At 42.0% G+C, this 12,520-nt stretch overlaps 1 protein-coding gene across 3 annotated transcripts in view; it reads right to left on the bottom strand.

Annotated features, from left to right (window-relative positions):
* RNF111 (ring finger protein 111) overlaps positions 1 to 12,520 on the bottom strand; it is a 79,701-nt gene that overhangs the window by 54,051 nt on the left and 13,130 nt on the right. For all 3 annotated transcript variants that reach the window (XM_054042146.1, XM_054042144.1, XM_054042145.1), the window contains exons 2-3: positions 8,061 to 8,950; positions 3,839 to 3,965 (exon numbers count right to left, since the gene is read on the bottom strand). In XM_054042146.1, coding sequence (XP_053898121.1) covers positions 3,839 to 3,965; positions 8,061 to 8,931 — 998 coding nt within the window. In that variant the 5' untranslated portion in view covers positions 8,932 to 8,950. The remainder of the gene's footprint in view (positions 1 to 3,838; positions 3,966 to 8,060; positions 8,951 to 12,520) is intronic.

Genomic DNA, 12,520 nt, shown 5'->3' with positions numbered 1-12,520 from the left:
GTCCTTTTGGCTACTACACAAACCTTTTCTTAAAAATGCTGAGCAGAGAAAAAGCTGAATATATAAAAGAATCCCATCTATCTTTAATCAAGCCTTGAATTAATGTTCTATAAATGCAATCAGCTTAATCTAAGCTCATTTTTGACACTTTAAAGGTTATCTACAATACACAAAAAGCTTAAAGTAATAGTTTGAGAGGTATCTGAAAAATCTTTCTAAGCATACCTGAAAAATATTGCTGCAGCTCCTAATAATGTACATTAAGGTGAACTGATCAGGCATCTCTGAAGATGATAGGCAAGGGTTAAAAATGCACAAGACTGAGAAAATAGGCAAGGGCTAAAACCACAGAGTCAACAAGAAACAGTACTCCAAAGGAAAAATCAGAATTTAAAAAAGAAAATAAATTAAGATAAAGAGCTACAGGCCAGGCTAAGTGCAAAAAATAAAGTTGATTTATCCTGTCTCTCCTCCCTTTCCTTCCCACTATGTGTTATCTTGTTTTATGTTGCCTATTAGGGGTCTAATCTTGTTGGTGCACAGACTAATCTAACGCAAATGTCATGTCTGAGACCTATAAAATACATTTATGGAAGTGGGGGTTGTATTAACAGATGTTTCTGTGAAACACATACACACTTCCAAATAAGTGACCCACTACTGCTTTAAGGAGCACGTTCAAAGAAGTAGATGCTTATGTTTAGAATGCAGTTAATTTATTCAACCCAAATGACTCTACGGGAATATCATTTTGTCATTCTTGTTAAATATTATTATTCAAAGACCTGGGTGTATTGGCTGATTACAGAAGGACTATGAGCTGCCAATGTGATGCAGCCATGAAAAAGGCTAATGCAGTCCTAGGATGCATCCGGTGAGGTATTTCCAGTAGAGACAGGGAAGTGTTAGTACCATTATACAATGCACTGGTGAGACTTCATCTGGAATACTGTGTGCAGTTCTGGTCTCCCATGTCTAAGAAAGATTAATTCAAACTCGAACAGGTGTACAGAAGGCCTATTAGCATGACCTGAGGGGAGGAAAACCTTATGAGGTGGACTGAAAGATCTTGGCTTGTTTAGCCTAAGCTAAAGAAGGCTGACGGGAAATATAATTGCTCTCTATAAATACATCAGAGGGATAAATACCACAGAGGGAGAGGAGATATTTAAGTTAAGCACCAGTGTGGACACAAGAACAAATGGATATAAACACGTTTAGACTTGAAATTAGATGAAGGTTTCTAACCATCAGAGGAGTGAAGTTCTGGAATAGCCTTCCAAAGGGGGGGCAAAAAATCTAACTGGCTTCAAGACTGATCTCGATACATATATGGAGGGGATGGTATGATGAGACTGCCTATAATGACACGTAGTTAGCCTGCGATTGCTAGCAGCAAGTATCTCCAATGGCCAGAGATGGAACGCTAGATGGGGAGGTCTCTGAGTTACTGCAGAGAATTCTTTCCTAGGTGTCTGGGTGGTGAGTCTTGTCCACATACTTAGCCCTGGTCTACACTACGGGGTTAGGTCAAATTTAGCCACATTAGGTCGATCTAAAAATGACTGCGTCCATTCAACCAACCCCGTTCCGTCGACCTAAAGGGCTCTTAAAATCGACTTCTGTACTCCTCCCCGACGAGGGGAGTAGCGCTAAAACCGACCTTGCTGGGTCGAATTTGGGGTAGTGGAGATGCAAATCAATGGCATTGGCCTCCGGGAGTTAACCCAGAGTGCTCCATTGTGACCGCTCTGGACAGTGTTTTGAACTCCCATGCACTAGCCAAGTACACAGGAAAAGCCCCGGGAACTTTTGAATTTCATTTCCTGTTTGGTCAGCGTGGCGAACTCAGCAGCACAGGTGAACATGCAGTCCCCCGCCAGAATCGTAGAGCATACAATGTTTCTACACTCCCCCTATCATCTCCGTCCCTGAGGTTATCGCAGATTAGAAGGCGAAAAAAAACGCACTTGCAATGACATGTTTTCTGAGCTCATGCAGTCCTCCCGCATTGATAGGGCACAGCTTAATGCATGGAGGCATTCAGTGGCAGAGGCCAGGAAAGAATTAAGTGAGCGTGAAAAACGGAGGCAGGACGTGATGCTGAGGCTAATGGGGGAGCAAACAGACATGATGAAGCGTCTGTTGGAGCTGCAGGGAAGCCAACAAGAGCACAGACTCCACTGCATCCACAGTATAACCGCCTACCCTCCTCCCCATGTTCCATAGCCTCCTCACCCAGACACCCAAGAACGCTGTGTCGAATGCTTGGAGGTCCTGGTAGGGCAAGGTACCTCGCCAAGACAAAAGAACAAGAGCCCTGGAGCGGTTACATGTGTCAACCACAGAAGTGCTTATGGGGTGTTACAGTGCCAACTGGACTGGAATGTATGGCTGCAAGACTTCACCAGTGACAAAGGACAGGAATATGATGCACCTAAAATCTAAAAAGGCCCGCACATTTCCCAGAGTCACTACCCTGGATAACACAATATCAATGATTGCATTGGCTACTTGGATCACAGCAGCCCCCACAGTAGACTTGCCCACAAGAGCAGCCGTGACTGTGAGCTGAGCGGCCTCCATGCTTGCCGTGGTATGGCGTCTGCACGGGTAACCCAGGAAAAAAGGCACAAAACGCTTGTCTGCCGTTGCTTTCATGGAGGGAGGGGCGACTGACGACATGTACCCAAAACCACCTGCGACAATGTTTTTGCCCCATCAGGCATTGGGAGCTTAACCCAGAATTCCAATGGGCAGCGGAGACTGCGGGATAGCTACCCATAGTGCACTGCTCCGTAAGTCGATACTAGCCACAGTAGTGAGGATGCACTCCGCCGACTTAATGCGCTTAGTGGGGACATACGTAAACGACTGTATAAAATTGATTTCTAAAAATCGACTTCTATAAAATCGACCTAATTTCGTAGTGTAGACATACCCTTAGGATCTAACTCACCACCATATTTGGGGTCAGGAAGGAATTTTCCCCCAGGTCAGATTGGCAGAGACCCTAAGGGTTGTTTACCTTCCTCTACAGCATGAGATTCGGGTCACTTCCAGGTTTAAACTAGTGTAAATGGTGAATTCTCTATAACCTGAAGTCTTTAAATCAAGATTTGAGGACTTCAGTAACTCAGTCAGAGGTTATGGGTCTATTACAGGAGTGGGTGGGTGAGGTTCTGTGGCCTGCAATGTACAGGAGGTCAGACTAGAGGATAATGATGGTCCTTTCTGGCCTTAAAGTCTGAGTCTGTGCATCTCCCTTTGTTAATTTTCTCAGAAATCAACTTTGATAAAAAGTTACAACCTTCTAAAAATGATTTCTACAATTCTTCAAGTTTTAGAACTTGCACACACACCCTCAATAACAAATAGATATGTACACATATGTTAAAGAGGCACCTGAGTGGCTCCACATGTCAGTGCCAAGTTTTCCGCTTCAAGCAAAGTTGCCTGACAAAAGCATCTAGCTCTAGTAGGAAGGCAGATTCTCAACCTGGAGAACTTGTGGCTCACCAGACACTCTGCAAGGACAGACAGACAGCTGTAACATCCTTGTGAATTTTGTCCAGCGTCCTAAAACAAAAGGACCACTAGTGGAAATGAGAAACAAATTTTGATATGGATATCCTCCATACATACAAGCCATTTTGAACAACATTACTTCTTGCTTGTTTTCAGGCCGTTGGTGAAGGCTATACAAAACACACACACTTTTTAAACCGTTATCCACATTTTTAGGAGGTTAGTATTTTTTTTTTTAAGTTACTTACACAGTAGATAAACTACCCCACCCAACCCACCCACCATAAAAAGAGATAGAGGCTAATCTCACCGATAGCTTTCTCCAACTGTTACAATTTCCACTTCACTGTCTGTTGAGGTAACATTGATTTCTTCATTGGCAGTGACCTGGGGAGTGGAGGATGCTTCAATCACTACAACATCTTCATCAATACTTCCTGGAGCAGGGAAGGGGAGAGAAAAAATCATCTGTTTGGATTATATACATTTGACATTGCCTTTGTCATGCAAGATTCATAGAATCATGGGACTGGAAGGGACCTCGAGAGGTCATCAGTCCAGTCCCTTGCACTCATGGAATTCATTTTTTGTTTAGAAGTTATTACCTTTATATATTAAAAAACTGCCTTTACTAAAGTGTATGTGCATTTTATAGTATAAACACAAGTAAAAGGGATACTGTAGAGATCATGTAACAAACCTGTAATGCAAGCCAGTCAAAAGCATCTACCAAATCTGATCCAAAATAATTAATTATTCAGAGAAGCAGGACTGCTTGAACACTACCACCTCCGAACCCTCAACAATGACATTTTTAGGTTTGTGAGGCAGGCAACACACACAACTGAACTTACTGAGATTTTTCAGTTTTAGATTACCGAGCCAACAGATAAGAGATAACTAATAATCTTGAACGGAACATCTCTACAGTTTGTGGAAATAAGATGAAGTTAAAAGGCTAGAGACAGACAGCAAGTAGATATGCAAGCTTCTACCACAGAAGATCTAAAACATTTTAGTCTCATTACCTGTACCACTTTATTTCATTTAATGCCCACCTAAAAGGCAAGCTAGAAAAGGAGTTTAGAAAGAGCTGAAGAGGGCCAAACTGTGATCTAAGTCTTAAAGGAGCCTGCATGAACACATTGGAGCTTACAAGCATTTTTACACAGCTTATCCCTTTACTAAGACTTTTGGGCAAGAGACTGTGAGGGCTATGTATTTTAGAGAAAACATATTAGATTGTAGAAATTGTGTCTTCAGTTTTGAGGATTGGATGCATTCTATAACTTACATGAAGTCCCACCAAAAAAAAAATGTAAGACCAAAAAGACTTGGGGAGAATACTACATGCATGTTTAAACTGTGTCCTAGTTGCATTATGTTTCCTACATCTTGTAAGTAAACCCTTACAGAATTAAATCTGTATTTGCCATCTCCTTTTAACATTGCTATTCATATTCAAAATTAGAAAGTTAGCATGTTCTAAAGTTAAAATAAGAGTTCCTGAGTGATGGGAACACTGCTGACTGCAAGGGCATACAAGTGAAATTTCAATGGGGGGGATGGGGGGCGAAATCATGTCAATATTTTTCCCTAACTTTTTGGCAAACAAATCTTTTTCAAGAGGCTAAAAAATAAAGTTATTTCCGACTGCTTTTTTAGTTTCTAAATACTGAATATTTCTGTATTATTTTTACCCAGCCAGCTGGAGACAAATACTCGGTATATTAAGCCAGTTTTGCAAAGCTGTGCTCACCCACTCACTTTGCAAGAGCAATATTCTGCTAGGCAAGTAATATTGGCCCACTGTCATCAGTTTGCAGAATAGATTTTGTCTTTAATGGTAATATTTTCATTACTCCTGGGGGAATTCTGCGCCACTGTGCATGCGCAGAATTCATGTCCCCCGCAGGTTTCTTTGCTTCTCCACAAAAAAATGACTTTCTGATGGGGAAGCACAGGGAAGCCACAAGAGCCTCCCCAGCAGTATGTTTTGAGTCCCCAGGGCAGCCAGCAGAGAGGTAAATCACCGTGAGGCAGGTGGTGGGACTGGGGAAGACCTGGCTGGTGGCTCCTACCCTGCACTCGGCTCAGCTGCTAGTCCCAGCTGGACTGGGGAGGAGAGGACTTCCTCTTCCCCTGCACAGCATCTGGGGCTCGGTCACACCCACCCCCAGATTTCTCTGCAGGCAGCTCTGCAAACTCTCTTCTCCCCCCCACCCCCCCGCTTCCTGCACCCATTGTTCTTCAGCTGCAGGGGGAAGGATCACTGTACAGGGAGATGCTCCCCCTCCAGCCTCATCCCCCCTCCCCCCCCACAGAACCCCCACTGCCGAGCCCCATTCCCCCTGCACTTGGACCACCTGAAGCCACACGCACCCAGATCCCCACCCACCGAGCCTCAACCAGCTGCACCTGGATCCCTACCCTACTGAACCCCACTCCCCAGCATCTGTACCTCTCCACTGAACCCCCCACATCCAGCTCCCCCTGCCAAGCTCTAACCCCCACCCACATCCAGCTCCAGCTCCCCCACCCCCAAACTGAGCCCCAACCACCTTCCCCTGGGCCTCCCTGCAGAGTCCCATTACTGTTGCACCCATAACCCCGAAACAAACCCCTTTGCATCCAGATCCCCCCTGCACCCAGATCCCCCACTGAGCCGCCTGCACCCAGGTTGCCCCACACAGAACGCTCTCAACCCACACCTGGATCCCCCCACACTAAGCTCCTCCACACTTGGATCCTGCACACTTGCTGAGCCTGCCTGCCCACACCTGGCGCATCTTGCACAGAGGGGCTGGGCCCTGGGGTGTTTCTGGGGCAGGCCCAGTCCTTGCGCTGTGTCAGGGTTGGGAGCAGCCTCACCACTGAGTCCATGTCCTGGGGTGGAGCTACAGGTTGATCTCCCACCTCTGTGCAGGCAGTGGCCTGTGCTCCCCAACGCCATGCTGGAGCCTCCACATTTATTTGACCAAAAAAAAAAAAAAAAAGCGAGAATTTTTCAAATATTGGGCACAGAATTTTTAATATTTTGCTGCAGAATGCCCTCAGGAGTATTTCATGACAATTTTGCCAGGAGTCTATTATACACACCCATTTTCCATGAGTGAACCAGCTTATTGGAAAAAGGAAACTGAATTTACATATGCCACAGACAACGATAAGACACTTATTTAGTTACATACTGATGGGGTTTAGATAAGGGGTTAACAGTGATAAGAGTAAGAGCCAATTAGTACACCTGTTCCTGCCTCCCTCTCATGTGGGACAGGAGCTCCATAAGATCATTAGGCACCTGGGCCTTATAAAGAAGCTGAGGGAACTCAGTAGGGGGGAGCTAGGATTCTCCTATGGAGAGAAACGCCTACACCTACCTACCTACGCCGACGAAAGAACCCCCAGTGTAGCATCTACACTGATGTGCTGCAGCAGTGCCACTGTAGCCTTTCAAGTGTAGACAAGCCCTAAGTGTCTGAATGTAGGGTTGGTAGCTCCTTTCCATTGAAAGGACAAAAAAATTAGAGCATGAGTACATCTGTCATGGGTGTTTTAAGACCGTGGACAGCAGAGTTAAGGTTGTATGGTGTATACCCTGTGTATGTCCTGGTTTTCTGAAGTTTAAACTTTGCTGAACTCGATGTTCTGGAAGGTTACAAGAGGTCACTGGGAAACCTGAACTCTGTATTAATGATTTTATTATCTGTAGCTAGTGAACTGAATGTTTCTAGTCACCTAGTTAAACACTAAAGAACATGAAGAGCTCATCCTCTCATACCTAGTTTTATTCAGACTGGAAAAGGAAAAGTTTTCCTGTTTTTTCAACTGCAAATTGGTTTCTCAAGTCTGAACTAATCATTGAACAGAATTAGTTGAATTAAAATGGGAAAAAAAATACTCTCTGCACATACAGAAGAGGTTATTGTTGACAAAAGCTGCTTTAGCACTTCAACAAACTCTGGTTCCAAGTGTTTAGCCAGTGACTTCCACCTGTTCAGTGGTCTGACTTTATTTAAAACAGCAGCAAAAATGTACACATTGCTCAGTACTATTTTTTGTATTTAATTTAAATAATTTTAATAACTGAAATAAAAGTTTAGGCCTTAACATAGGTTGTCAGTTTCCTATTTAATTTAAATAAGTTTTTATATAAACCTGCATTTAACTTCAAAAGTGGTTTCACTGATTCTTATCCATCCTGCCAGTGGACCACAGTCTGGGAACCATTATTTTATTCTAGTGCAGGATTTAGGGCTAAGGTGGTTATAGGAATTTAAACTCTCAATTTAATTTTATTACAACTTAAAAGTGCACCATTATTAAGATAAATATTAAATACTGAACTCTCTTAACATGAGGACTATAGTACACTCTCCCACAGAACCTATTTCCGTTTTTAAAGGAAGAGCACCATTTGAAAGGTCTATAAACAAAAAGGAAAAATCATGCAAATACTATTCACTATAAAATGAACAGATTAATAACCAACTAGATTACTCACTCAAAAAAACCCAAGAGTTTTGTTTTACCTGAGGGAACAGTTGTACTGTTTTGGTGGTTGTCACCAGGAGATACAAATAAGTCTTCCTCTCCTTCAGTGGAAGAACTTGAGGAAGATTCACTACTGAGATCGTTCTCACTGGAACTGCTAGAGCTGGGTAGCAAAGCATACTTTCTTCGAGCTAATACCTCCCGTTTTTTCCTCTGAATTAAAATTCGTTCTTTTTGGTTTTGCGTTCGCTGCGAGGAACTGGTTTTCACAAACCTCTTTCTATATGGAGGTCTTCTCGGTGAATTGCTATGAAAACAGGGTCTTTTCATTAATAGTCCAGGTACAGATTCAGTCTCAGTACGAGGCCACTTTTGTGACCTTGCACTATGAGTTCTACTTGTACTCAACACTGCCTGAGTATGTCTTACGGGGGTCTCCTTTTCCTCATCAGATGTGATTGTATCAGAGTCTCCAAAATGTAGGCTAGATGACGGTGAAGACACACAGTCACTAAAAGAAGAATCATTGTCTTCACTTTGTGTTTCTAGGTGTTGTCTTAGTCCTAAAATTCCCTGGTTTTCTTTAACACCACAGTTTTGAGCATATGAAGGGCCAGCCTGCTGACTCTTGCGTTTTTTCCGCACCACAATACCTTTGTCTTGTTCTGGATGATTGCCATTCATGTCCTGCTTTTGAGAGTCACCACACAAGTGAGAGAATTCATTCCCTACTTTATTGGCAATCATCTCAACTTCCTCAGGGAAACTTTTGGCTGCCCCAATGGGCTCAGGATTCAAGAGGATCCCCTTCAGACTCTCCTGTCTCTTTGGTGCATCAGAGGGGACTTCACTCTTCATATCCGCTTTTATAGTATAGACTATATTACATTCAGGAGTCCATTGAGACATGGAAAACTGCAAGGAAGTCCTGGAAAGAAAATCAGACATGCAACAAGAAAAGAAATTAACCTACTATTAATGTTGCACTAGAATAGCTATAGATTAGCAACCAAAAAAACCACAACCCCCATATTTTAGTGGCAATGGGAGTATGCTAGCTATTTTGCTTCTTCCACTAAGCTAACACTAATATGCCAGAAAAAACATTGGTTTTATGAAGTATTTTTCTTGCTAGAAACATGTTTTGTTTTTATTCCAGATTAAATTTCTAGGAACTACTGTCAGCCAAAATGTCTATTCTACCTTTGGCCCAGGGGGCTTTATATGCAACTCCCATCAGCATTAAAGGGTCTTACAGGTGTATAAATAGGTGAAAGAATAGTGACTCCAAAGTATTAAGACAGGACAATGATCACATAGTGGGCATTCTATGACTCAACCTGCTGGTGGTCCCAAACACTAGAAGCCAACAACTTATAGCAAGGCATCCAACATGGCATATTCAGAGATCCTGATCACCAGGGTACAAGACAGAAACCTGGTAAGGAACTCAAAAGCAAGCGAGCTTTAAGGATATAACCATCCAGTACAAGTAATGCAATGTTCCCTACCAAGCAAGAATTTCTGAGGTGTCAAATCATTGTAATAATGTCTTCATATACATACAATGTAACTAACATAGAATCTTTCTTTTCTGGCCATTACCCTATTTTACTTAAGCACTGAATGAGCTACAGAATTAAGGGATTTTCCATTGGGTGCTCTCAATGTTATCTACACAGTGCTCAGAGGTTGTCAATTTCAATGCAATTTTTAAGACATCCTAAAACTGTAACACACACATGGGGTATTTTTTTATAATCTTAACATTAAATAGGTGTCTTAGAACTAGTTTGCCTTTCACATAGCTGTAAATAATTCTGTGAAAAGATATGAATACTCAAGATTATTTTAGAAAGTCTTGTTGAGTTCTGGCAAAAGGAAATATTCCAGCAAGCCAGTCAGAAATTTGCCAATACATTCTGGGCAGTCACTACTTTATTGCCCCATCAGGAGGTTTGCACCAGCTGTTTGGATAAAACAATTCTAGAAATCGCAAGTAACTTTGGCTTTTTTCCCCCCATCAAGAGTCCAGCAACATCTAGTACACATATTTTGTTAGGTCAGGTCAGCTATTTTGACTAGTACTGTAATACACGAAAATGTCTTGCTTCTGCCACTAACAAAATGAGGGAATGTTATTTAAACTGTCAGAACATTAACCAAAGAATGTTTAATTTCACACACACTGTAAAGTTTAAATTGAAAAAGCATTAGCTTTGAGAGAATTTACAAATATCTTGTAACACTTCACATGTAACAACATGCTGTCAAGAGATTAGTGACTGAGGCAAATTGCTTATTGGTTTCTAAAATATGGTCATCATACTAGACTATCTTTAAGGATAATACATGTCTTTAAAGTAACTCTGATACATTCACATATCTAGAAAATATAAATAGCTTTAATTTGTGACCATTAGCAACTCCTACAGTGGAGGAGATCTCTCCACCCAAATGGCCCAGGACATTGCCATAGTGAGAAACCTATCTCCAATCAAACACAGCCAGCTGCTGGAAAGACAAGGGTGCTGCACTACCTACCACAGGGCTGTCCTTAACCAAGCTTAGGTTTTCTCTTTCATATCAGCTTCTAGATAAAGAATATTTAAGTATGAATCTCTGCTGGCCCCCTCTGGCTGGTGAATGGAGGAAACTGAATCCTTCATTTCATTCAGAGTCCTTTTTTTTTTTTTTTTTTTAATTTAAGGGAAGGCCTCCACTATTGTACTCTTGACTCCTTTGAGCGGGGTGCAGGATTCCTAATCTATACTTTCCTGATCTCATGAATAGCTAGTGCATACCTGTTATTCCTGCTCATAGCTTTCTTCGTAAGCAACAAAGTGATATTAACCTGATTTTTCAGTTTAACTGATTTTCCTCAGAGCCCTGTGGGAAATGAGACTGCAGAGCCTTTTCGGTTTCAATCAGCTGCTGCTCAAGCAAACTATGAATAGCATCCTAAATACTGAAACAAAACACTGGCAGAATGAGGAAGATAGTATTAGATCAGTTCACATTTTATATAGTTGCAAGAAAACCTGAAGGGCTAGTTATCTGACTTTAATCAATTCGTTTCTCCAAAATGTAATGGCTTTGTCCCAGTTTCTCACTCAGGAAAGCTTTCTTTCTTTATAAGTAGATTCTTCAAGCCCTGGTTTTAAAAGGCTAGTGTATTCAAGGTACACTGGTTAAGATAAACTGGTGCAACATCACTCCTTTAGTAAAACTTGTGTTTTTATGGTACCAAGCACAGTGACGGAACACAACTATTTCCTTCACCTCACCAAAACATTTTGAAACCATGAGGCTGGAAGTTTCCTCAAAGTGGCTTTTGTCTATCAGCCTCTGCGTATTTGCCCCCAGAGAAAATCATGCATTAGATTCTGTCTCTCTGAATAATCTCATAAAGATGGCATGGGAAAAGGCACTACACAAAACATGAGGCCACTGATGAATGACAAAAGACTGGCACATATGTGGAATGGGGTACAATTATAATTCATATGTAGGAATACCAAATGTGGAGGTAGCTGTAACTGCAAGTTTGGAGTTTCCATCTCCTCTTGCGTATTGAGAGAGGACTAGCCTGGCTGTTCAAAAAGCTGAATACTTTCACCACTGCCAACCTCAGAATGTGGCCCCTATGCACCTACAGGCCACAACAGTACTTAATTTCTCAGCAACTCTGGTTTTAGGATTGTCTACACTTAAAAATTAGATTTACCTAGCTATGTTGCTCATGGCTGTGAAAAATTTTGTACTGAGTGCTATAGGTAGGTTAACCTAGACACAGCTAGGTCAACCTAGACACAGCTAGGTCAATGGAAGAATTCTTCTGTCAACCTATCTACTGCCTCTTGGAGAGGTGGATTAACTACATCAATGGAAAACCCCTTCCATTGATGTAGGAAGAATCTACATTATGGTGCGAAAGCTGCAGCTGTACTGTAGATATACTCTTATTCACCAGCATCCCAGCACTCAACCTGTTCTTCCAATTCACACAATAAGCATCCATTCCCTACTATCTGTCATGCAGACAGTTCACAAGATTCACTGAGAGCAACACAAACATTTTACAGCTTACTATTTGAGTAGATTTGACACAAATTCTATGTATGTATATAATCTATCCTTTCATAAGAAAGGAGCTATAGTACACTGAAATGGGAGAGCTGTGTACAGACAAGGCTATTTTCACTCCATGAACACTTTACCCTATGCTACTCGTGGTGGCAAATTGGCAGAGTTTCCCATATCATATTAGCTCCCCTGGTACTTGCTGCCAGGGAAGATTCCCTTCACTGCTGGAATGTTATGCTGCTGGTATGGCAAAAACATTAGTCTCCACAGACCAGGCTGGGGAAAAACAACAACAACAACAAACACAACCACTTTTGCTCTGATAATTGTTCTGAAATAAAAGCAGCAATACCCTTGGCAAGGTATTTAATGTCAGTATGCTTCAACTGGTAGATACACGTCTCATTTAGAC

The sequence above is a fragment of the Malaclemys terrapin genome, chromosome 10, assembly GCF_027887155.1.
Source record: "Malaclemys terrapin pileata isolate rMalTer1 chromosome 10, rMalTer1.hap1, whole genome shotgun sequence".
Lineage (NCBI taxonomy): Eukaryota > Metazoa > Chordata > Testudines > Emydidae > Malaclemys > Malaclemys terrapin.
This window is presented reverse-complemented; position numbering and strand designations above follow the sequence as displayed.